At 42.6% G+C, this 10182-nt stretch overlaps 1 protein-coding gene across 1 annotated transcript; it reads left to right on the forward strand.

The window, feature by feature from the left end:
• Window positions 1-437: 437 nt before the first annotated feature.
• On the forward strand, window positions 438-9104 carry wnt11 (wingless-type MMTV integration site family, member 11). The gene is made up of 6 exons (XM_036524930.1): window positions 438-647; window positions 2260-2465; window positions 4101-4336; window positions 5700-5977; window positions 6291-6583; window positions 8793-9104. The coding sequence occupies exons 2-6, from the start codon at window positions 2383-2385 to the stop codon at window positions 8965-8967; spliced, it is 1065 nt and encodes a 354-aa protein (XP_036380823.1). The 5' UTR covers window positions 438-647; window positions 2260-2382; the 3' UTR covers window positions 8968-9104.
• Window positions 9105-10182: the final 1078 nt, after the last annotated feature.

Raw genomic sequence — 10182 nt, forward strand, 5'->3', positions numbered from 1 at the left:
TATGTAGTGAAGATAGCTGACGCAACCATTATTACTAGTATTATCTATATTATCATTATTATTATTGCTAGTGACGTCGTCTGAGACTATAATAATAATAATAATAATAATAATAATAATAATAATAATAATAGCTATATACAACAGGCCTTCATAACACAGATCTCGTTCACAGTACCTTTGTTTCATTTCAGCCGTATTCTCTGAAGGCAATGTAAAACGCAATGTATAACATTTCGAAAACTGTACAGCAAACGTACTGCCTGCGAGAGAACAAGGTCCACCGGTGTCACACATTCAGTAGCTCACTTTGAAAGCCCAAATCCTGTATGCTTTGTTATGCTAATCGTGCCTGACATCACAGTGAGATCAAAGCGGCGCAGAGTACATATAAGCACGAGCTGCAGCGTAACCGTGAGTTCAACACATTCCACAGGCGAGCTGAACGCCCGAGAGGAACCTGCTCCCTGCCTGCAGCGCGAAATACTATCAGCGAACAGTCGAATGATGCTGTCTACTGCTTTGGAGTTGCTACAATCCGTGAATCGTGGATTTACAAACATGTTTTGATGGTGGATCTTGAGGAAAAGGATACTGTCTTGGAATATTAGCACAGCATTGATAACAGATCGCTCATCTTTACAAAGGTATGAATCTACCTTTTCTTTGAAGATATACTGTAAGACTTGCATTGATAAGGGTTGTCTATTTTTCAGATTTTTTCTCTTTTTTTTTTGTTAGCATGTATGCACGTGTTATAAACCGCTGGATAGGATACTGTTAATGCATTTGGGCAATGTCTAAACTCGTGACCCGAGTTTAGACAAATGAACTGGACAAGAACTTGCAAGAGCAGCCAGAATACGCTGCGATGAACCGGACACTGCGTAACAACATTTAATGCTAGCTAACGTAATCTGATTTTACCCGCGACTAAGGAATTAATTACGCTTCGCACGGCTAAATAGAATTATAAGACACTATAAGAATGGCATGGACACATGCCATAGGACTCAAACGATTTGTTTCCTTTGTTTTAAAAAATGTGTCTAATTAAATTATTATGTATTTTGGTTATTTGATATGGCTCAAGAAATGTTGAAGTAGGCTATATGGCTCAAGAAATGTTGAAGTAGGCTAACTGCTGCTGGATTGTAATAGGAACACACTCACATTACATTATTCAAGTCGTAACGTATATTCTATGACACATTAATTGTTTGGTATATTTGTCCATTTACACCCATCTTGGTAATTAAAAAAAAAAAAACTTAAATATGGCGTGTCAGTCTGATGAGGTTCGCGTATAGCAATTTAGAAAGCGATTCGCTTTCATAACTCTTACACAAATAAAAATTAGTTTTTCTGTTCGATCCAGTAGCCTAATTCTGTTTCACCATATGGCCTGTGTTTTCCCCTAAATATATGAGTTAGATATGTGATACCTTATGATACTGAATTCTGCAGAGATTAACACACTGTCAGAGGAGGAGTATCCGATTAGTATCTGGGAGAAGTATATCAGGAATATGTTCAGACGGTCGGCATGCGCTCACACTGGTGAGACACACACACACACACAATACTTTACATTGCTTTGAGAAAACAAATGTATTTAGAAAGTGAGAAAACAAATGTATTTAGAAAGTCCGGATAATGTATGCATGGTTGTCATCAGGTAAATAATCTTCAATGCAATTGCAGCATTATTAAGATCTCCTGCTCAGCAAAAAGGGAATATTTCATTCTAATATAGTAGCTATTACCCTAGCATTTTATTTACTGGAGACCTCTCTCTGTAGTTTCACATGGACAAAATGCGATATTATTTCACTGTGATATCATGATAAGTTCCACTTTCTGGTTAGACCTGTGATCGGGAAAAAAAAAAAGATTTTCTTAATTTTAAGATAGACCAACAGGGCAATTGTTTGAAAGAAACGTGAAATTCAGGATTTCCGTGCCGCTGTAAATATGGCCTACAGTGGTTTTACAATACTCCTACATTTTTAGAAGTGGAGCACTACTCAAAATGACAAATGTTTAATGTGTCAGATTGTTGTAGACACATAACTTGTATCTATGTCTAATTTCATTAAAATAGTAGGTAATAAGTCAAATGAGTTATTTACTATTTAGAATTGCGGATTGTTTACATTTTTATTTATTTTGCATCCCATATATATCGTGTGAGTGTTTATTTATTTATTGCCATTGCATAATGTTTTATCCCCGCAACATTTTTTATTATTATTTCAGGAGGCGCAAAACAGAAAGAAGGAAAGACAGTGCCATGGTCGCACGGTTTTAATCGCTCTTCCCGAGCCAAGACGCCTTAGCACCAGTACCGCCTTTCTGTCTTATCTGAGCTGGACCGCCATCATGAGAAGAGCTTTTCAGCCTCTGTCACGGTGTCTGCTCTCGCTCCTGCTGCTGTCGGAGCTCTGCTCCGGAATCAAATGGCTGTAAGCATTTATTTTCTCATATTTTCTCAGATACTTTTTCTGGCTTTGCGCGACAGCGTAACCATCGTGTAAAGTGCTTATTATTTTATTCAACGTTTTGCGAGTTCAATTTGACTGAGCTTTGAAGGAGAATTAAAGCATGAGTTGTGTCTGTTTTTTCAAAGATAACTTACACTTGGATATAATTCAGTCCACTGTCCCAAGCACTTTTAGTCAAAGGAATTGCTGCGTATGTTTAAGTTATTTGAGTCCAATTCCTGCTGCATTAATAGGTCTAAATTGCCACTTGGAAAAATTGAGCATTTTCCCCCAAGTATGACCATGAACAAATCTGGATGGAAGGTTGGCAGAGGAGAAGTAGGCTGAACTAACCTAAAACAATACACACCAACCTGTATTTGCCCTGACAGGATAACATTGCTAAAAATCCACAAAGAGAACCCACAATTAAACCACTTTACATGTCCCTGTACCCACATGCAGGTCAGAACATAGGAAAAAGACAGGTTTTAATCTGTCCCTCTAACAGCAGAAACCCAGCTCTTGCTGAATTATAGGATCCATTTCTGTCCTGTGCATTACAAGGAAGTAAGTCTGCACAGGATTTGCAGATAATGGTGAGCATCTGTGGTCTCGGGACCCGTTCAGAATAAGCCATTGTATGATTTCTCAATAGCTTTTCAACAAGTGGTGTTGAGTCCATATGGGTAGATGTGAAAGATGGAAGGGAGGTCTTATAGTGCCTTGATAACGTATGGCCCAATGTAAAACATATGGGGCAATAAACACCTGTTAAAAGTGGGTAATCGGGAGAGAGCCCCCCGCTTGACATGGGCACAGTGCGGCCGTGTTCTTAATGAGAAACAGGCCCGAGGCGGAGGGCATTATGGGTACCTTGTAAAGCAGTACCTAGCGTCTGGTAGAAGACATAGTGCAGTGCATCACCTTCTCTCTTCTCCCCCAGGGCAGATGCTGTAGATAATTATCTAGGCACATAGAATCCTTGAGCTTGATTTATGGTTCTCAGAGGGAAACCTTTTGCCTGGCTTGTGGCCTGTATTGTTATAACTCCCAACTCTCTCCTCTTAATTATCTGAAATGTTCTTTTGGCAATTACCAGTGAGAAGTTTTTAGGTTTGTTGTTTACTAGTCGTGTATGAAAAAAACATGTTTGGAGATGCCACCCTCGGCACTTATTTTGTATTCTCTGTGTTAAGTGTTTTAACATGCATGACTGAGGAGAATGAAATTGCAGTTACACTGTTGTCTGATTATGCCTGAGTTGTGAAAATGGTGTGTATGTAAATGCTCATTGTGTGTGAGGGAAGGGTGTATATATGTATATCTATGACATAATCTTTTAATATGTAGTTTTGTAATCTTGTACGTGTACTAGTGATTTACATGTAATAATTTAAATGAGAGAGGCGGCATGCTTTGAACAATGGCATAACACAGTTTTTCATGGATTTTTTTTTTCAGTTTTGATGATACATAATAATTGTAAAAACAGTATTTACAATCTAATAATTGTATTTTAAATTTGAAGAAAAGCTGAAGCAAGACTTTGAAGATAACTGGCATGCACTTTTTCTCTGTCTGCGTGCTTGTGTGTGTGTGCGTGTGCCTGTGCAGGGCCCTGTCACGGACGCCCACCTCCCTGCCTGTTAACCAGACTCAGCACTGCAAGCAGCTGCAGGGCCTGGTATCCTCTCAGGTGCAGCTGTGCCGCAGCAACCTGGAGCTCATGCACACCATCATCCAGGCAGCCCGCGAGGTCAAGAAGACCTGCCAGAAGACCTTCGCTGACATGCGCTGGAACTGCTCCTCCATCGAGAACGGGCCCAACTACCTCCCAGACCTCGAGAGAGGTAATGTTCACCTAACCCTCACCCTTTTTCAGCCTCCCCCGCCCTCCCAAAAATGGTAGCAGGAGCTTTTGCTGACCCCCACCGCCCACCCTACTACTACTACTACATCACAGCAGACCGTCTGTGTCCTCAATAGGATTCATAGGGCTTGTCTCATTGTGTATGGAAATAATTTATGAGGACGGGCAGAAACTCTCCAGGCCCCCCTCAGTGGTCTTTATGCGCGGGGCAGAATGTGCCTAACAGAGGCTGCTGCTCTTTATTGTGCTACACTGTGTGAAAAAGAAGTCATCCAATCACCCCTAGCACCCACCTCTCCTGCTCAGCTTCCCGCCTACAAAGCCTACTGTTGGAGCTGTATTGATGTGATGGCCTGTCCGGTCTGAAATGGCTGGGTGTCCTTTTTTTGGTATGCGGGATAGAGATGTCTTTGTGACACCTCACAATAGCCTCCATTCTGGATCTGAGAGGTCGTTATGAGGCGGCAGTGACGGGGATCTACACAGGTTTTATATGCTGTCGGGTGAATTACTTTTTTCATCCCATCTGAAATTCTTCAGCATTCATTGCCATGTCCGTGTAATCTTTCATGACTTCCCTTTCCTGAATTTGAAGTGATATATTAAATACTGATGGCTGGACTCATATTTCAATTAATTGATAGGCCTTTGATGTTACCTATGGTTGCGATTTTTCCATAACACAGCGGCCGTGCACACATGCCATGATGTCTGATTGATTATACTCTTAACATGCAGGCCTTGCCAGGCCTTTACCACAGGTTCCGTCCTATCCCTCTTCCCATTTAATGGGTTTATTTTCTCATCAGCCCACTTGCCAAGAGCGCCTCTGCTTTGCCAGAATGACCAATTGCCAGGGCAGGTTTATAGAATCTGGGTGAAGTTATAAACGTACTACAAAGACCTGGAGCCCAATCAAACAGACATGAGAGATAGCTGGATGATGCCTCCACTGACAAGATGGTTTCCATGTGTCAAGCCTTTAACCAGACTTTGAAAGCAATGCCAGTCACAAGTGGTCTGTAGCTAGGGGCGCCTTACATGTGGCCCATTCTGAGTCTAGTCAATGGTTCCTTTGCATCCATCATCCACTTGTGAAACACGTGCCCCCACCATTTATACTGTTCAGCTTTGTTGAGGTCCTGATTTTCCTGCTGACAGTCCTCCTGTATCAGGAATGATACGTAGAAAGTGGTTCTCCTTTGTTGTTCATGCTCTGGAAACCATCCTCTGGAGCAATGTGGTCGATCAACCAGGAGCAAAAACACATCAATGTTCCTCCTTCTTTAAGATCTCAACATGAGCCAACTGGGCTCATGGCTTTGGCTGTTTCTCGCCGACAGGCACGAGGGAGTCCGCGTTCGTGTACGCCCTGTCAGCAGCCGCTATCAGCCACACCATTGCCCGGGCCTGCACGTCAGGAGACCTGCGGCTGTGCTCCTGTGGCCCCATCCCTGGGGACATCCCCGAGCCCGGATACCGCTGGGGGGGCTGTGCAGACAACCTGCACTACGGCCTGGTCATGGGCTCCAAGTTCTCTGACGCCCCGATGAAGATGAAGAAGTCGGGCTCACACGCCAACAAGCTGATGCACCTGCACAACAGCGAAGTGGGCAGACAGGTACCGTGGCTCTCTCAGTGATCAAACTCTCACTCTCGTCAGATTTTATCGAAGCAAACGTTTTGTGCACATATACAGTGAACATATGTTATTGCTGGTAAAATTGCTAATTGCTAATGATTTCCTCCCTTTAAGTCGTCATATCTGTGTGGACCAATATTATTTTGCACAAGAAGTTATACCTAAATAGACTGAATTAGCTGATTGTTCTCGTGTTGGGAGAGCAGAGTCTAGAGTGCGTCTGAATGTCAGCACCTCACCCGAACCTCAGTAAGCGTAACCCTCTGAGACAGCTAACACGCGTTTCCCACAGGCCTTGCGAGACGCCCTGGAGATGAAGTGCAAGTGCCACGGCGTTTCTGGCTCCTGCTCCATCAGGACCTGCTGGAGGGGTCTGCAGGACCTGAAGGACATTGCCATGGACCTGAAGACCAAGTACCTGTCTGCCACCAAGGTGGTCCATCGGCCCATGGGCACTCGCAAGCAGCTGGTGCCCAAGGACATCGACATCCGGCCTGTCAGGGAGAATGAGCTGGTCTACCTTCAGAGCTCACCCGACTTCTGCACCAAGAACGAAAAGCTGGGCTCTGTGGGCACTCAGGATAGGTAAGCAGCTCAGCTTACTTCCTCAGAAAAGGAACAGTCTAAAGAAATTCAGTTGAACCGCACTGTGCTCTGTACTTGAACTACGTAATTAAGAAAGTATGATTTTTTTCCACTGACAGACTATTGAGTTTCCAGGTTACAGAAATGCAAAAGTGTGTGTAAAAGAAAAATAATAATGATTTCTTAGTTTTGTTATTCAGAGTAAAGGAGCAATTTGTGGTTGGGTTAAATACTCAGTTACTCAGTTATTTTCTTCATTTGCTATTTGGAGAGAGGCTTTAAGGCAATTATTTGAAAGAGTTTGTATGCTCTCAGCAGCAATAAAGAAATATCTGTTATGCACGTTGTATTCTTCAGCTGACTGTCCAGGACGCTGATTTAATTAACCCCTTCTTACTCAGTGGCACCATTCGTTTAAAAGCTTTGATAAAATAAGTGGTCCGTGAGAGTTGCCTGTCTGAGGCATGCGTTTGCACGTGTTGCTGACATGGCCGTTGGTGGCTCTGCTCAAGTGCTGTATGTGTCCTTACTGGTATCAGCCTCAAAATGTGTGAGTAATGAAGTTATTCTCAGGACGGCATGTGTTCAGCTGATACCGATTTGAATGTATGTCACAGAGGGGGAAGTGGCTCCCAGATCAAAAGACCCAGTCAATTTAGCAAAAGTATTTCAGTTGGACATATGCTTTAAATGCAGCTGATTTAATTTGATTTATGGTGTGAGAGCATATAGGCTATTCGGGTTTTGTTTTCTGAGGTAAGTGTCAGGACAGTGACAAGAGATCTCTGGCAGATATCATAACCAGGATGCAAGCATGCACTGTCATCATACTCTTCTCAGAGTAGTTTTATAGCCTAGATGAATTGCTTAAATTTTTCCTCACAGGCTCTGCGGTCTTATTATAGTGGAAGATCTATTTTTTGTCATGTTTTAGATTGCCCCCATGGTGCAAGAAATTTCTGTTGTGAACCAGCCACAGTTTAGTTAAATTTTTCATGCCTGTCTGATAACTTCTGTAATTTACAAATATCTGTTTCCATCTAAGCAAAATTAAATTAAAAAGAAAAATTAGTAGTTTTTTTTTTTTGTGTTATAGGTAATACACTTCAGTTTATTAGTTTTGCGAGTCTTTTTTAGTTTAATGAAAATTTATTTCAGATGAGAATTGGCCTCAGGGCTGTTTTGCTTTCTGTCAGCTATGTGCAAGGACCTCATATCCATTTGGCTGAGCATCTGTCCATGGAAAAAGCACTGGAGTTGTCGATGGCGTGAGTGGGACTCCAAGCACTATGACAGTAGAAACACCCGTTTGTCTGAACATCACGTGTCATGAGGTTGCCCCAGACAGATAAAACGAAGCCGTGCTGCATATCAGGTGCACTCACTGTGTCCAATGTGTCCGTAGCCATGAACAGATAAGATAAAGCATTTGTGGTCACTGGATCTATATTTAGGGATCTGCAGGGAGTCACATGGCCCTTGTTTTAGTTGTCATTAGCCGTCGTTAGGAGGGTGATCTGTGACATGTGGCACCGTGGTCAGAGGGCCTCAGAGGGTAACCCGGTTATCCTTTGACATGACAGCGCATCCACAGTTCTCATGAATGACCGGACTCCATCTAGACTGTGTGTAGGGAATGATGTCATCTACTGCTCTCAGTTACAGAAAAGGCCAGCACATAGTGCTTTCAACAATGTTGTAACAAACTAGTTGTTTTTTTATATACACAAAGTTATACACAAAGCTGTATACACAATATACACAAAGTTTTTCTCATTCATTTTCATAATCACTGAGCTTGCCAAAAGTAACACTTGCAAGGTAAAGTTGACCCTCAAAAATTCAGATGTCAGTAGTACCATGACTAACAATGTCTTGATATGCGGGGCTATTCACTGCTCACATCACATTCTTATGGCTCCTGTACACTGTAATGGTTTGATTTCCAAGCGCAGAAACTGAAAAGAAAATGGAAATGAGGTGAGGGAATCGGGAGTTGGGGGTGTGGTGGAGGTGTGGAGGAGGTGGAGGTCAGTGCCCCGCTCCGAGAGGGCATTGTCAGACAGCGGCGGTCTTGGAGCAAACCGTTGACAGGAGTCATACGCGCAGCAGGGCCACAGCCGCCCGGTTTGGCTCCTTCTCGGGGGGTTGTCGCAGCGGCGCTCAAGGTATTCACGTTTGTTTTCTCCTCTCTACCCGCACTCCGCAGGCAGTGTAACAAGACCTCCAACGGCAGCGACAGCTGTGACCTGATGTGCTGCGGACGAGGCTACAACCCCTACACGGAGAAGCTGGTGGAGCGGTGCCACTGCAAATACCACTGGTGCTGCTACGTGACGTGTAAGAAATGCGAGAGGACTGTGGAGAGATACGTGTGCAAATGAGCCCCTCCGGCCTCCTCAGCCCCAACCTCTCCAGTCCACAGATAACCAAAGCACTATGTACCACGAAGGCTTACTTTTGTCTTAAGCTTCAGCGTGTATATTTTTTCCGACGAGAACCATCTATTTTCCTTTCATTATTTTTGTTATTTTTTAATGAAAACGCTGCCCCGGACTGGACTTCTTCGTTTACGAACGTTGGCGTGGGTGACAGTGCCTGTCGGTTACGTGAAGACCACCGTCCTCGAGGATTTTTTTTCTTTCTTCGTAAACGTGCACACATTTGCCATATTTGGATGTCAACAAAAATCTATTTTCTTATGCATTTATTAAAAAAATGATATTGGACTTTTTTTTGAGGGGAACCTCTTAATTCTGTGCACGTTTGAAGGTGCATTTCTAGCTTTGGACAGATGTTGACTTTCAGTGATCCCTTCAGAGCCATTCCATGGATGTCTAAAGGTTCTGAAGGATCTATGGGATTATTCATTGGTACTCTTTAAAAAGAGGGAAACAAGGGTGCTAAATATGCAAAGGGAACTTCAAATACAGCTTCAGTTGTGGACCTTTAAATAGTCTGTATGAAAAGTCTGGATGTGCAGTTAATCTCTGCTGTTTTGAGCGAGAAGAGAACTGCGTTTATATGTACCCTGGCAAGGACAATAAACTCAGAGTGTTTGCATTGTTAAATTTCCCATAGCATAAGGAATGCAGGTAGTCCAAAGCTAACACTCCAGAGCATGTGAACTGAATCCATGGGGTTCCCATGACACCATATTAAGAACCACTTTTGTGTGGATGTACATACTGTCTTTTTGTATGCTGAATTTTAAAAAAGAAATATTTATAAACTAATTAAAGAATCGTTACCAAACTCATCAGATGCAAAATCATGTTTTCCTTTACACAATGAACACCTTTATGTCCCTGAATTAACTAAAGAAATATTACACAGACCATTGAGAAAGAACAGTATAAACCTCACAGATTTATATATATTTTTTTCTGATGATAGCTTGCAATATTTATCATACTGTGTGCACAGTGAAAATATGCACACAAACAGAACTGTTACGTTCTGCTTGTCACTATGAGGATTTTTTATTCGTTCTCATGATTTGTTATTTAAATTGCTTGTGTGTGGTTGGATTAGATTCTTTTGGCTCGAGCAGGATTTTGAATTGTTGTGGCTCCGGTCGGCAGCTCTGGGTATACACT

This window comes from Megalops cyprinoides, chromosome 3 (assembly GCF_013368585.1).
Source record: "Megalops cyprinoides isolate fMegCyp1 chromosome 3, fMegCyp1.pri, whole genome shotgun sequence".
NCBI lineage: Eukaryota > Metazoa > Chordata > Actinopteri > Elopiformes > Megalopidae > Megalops > Megalops cyprinoides.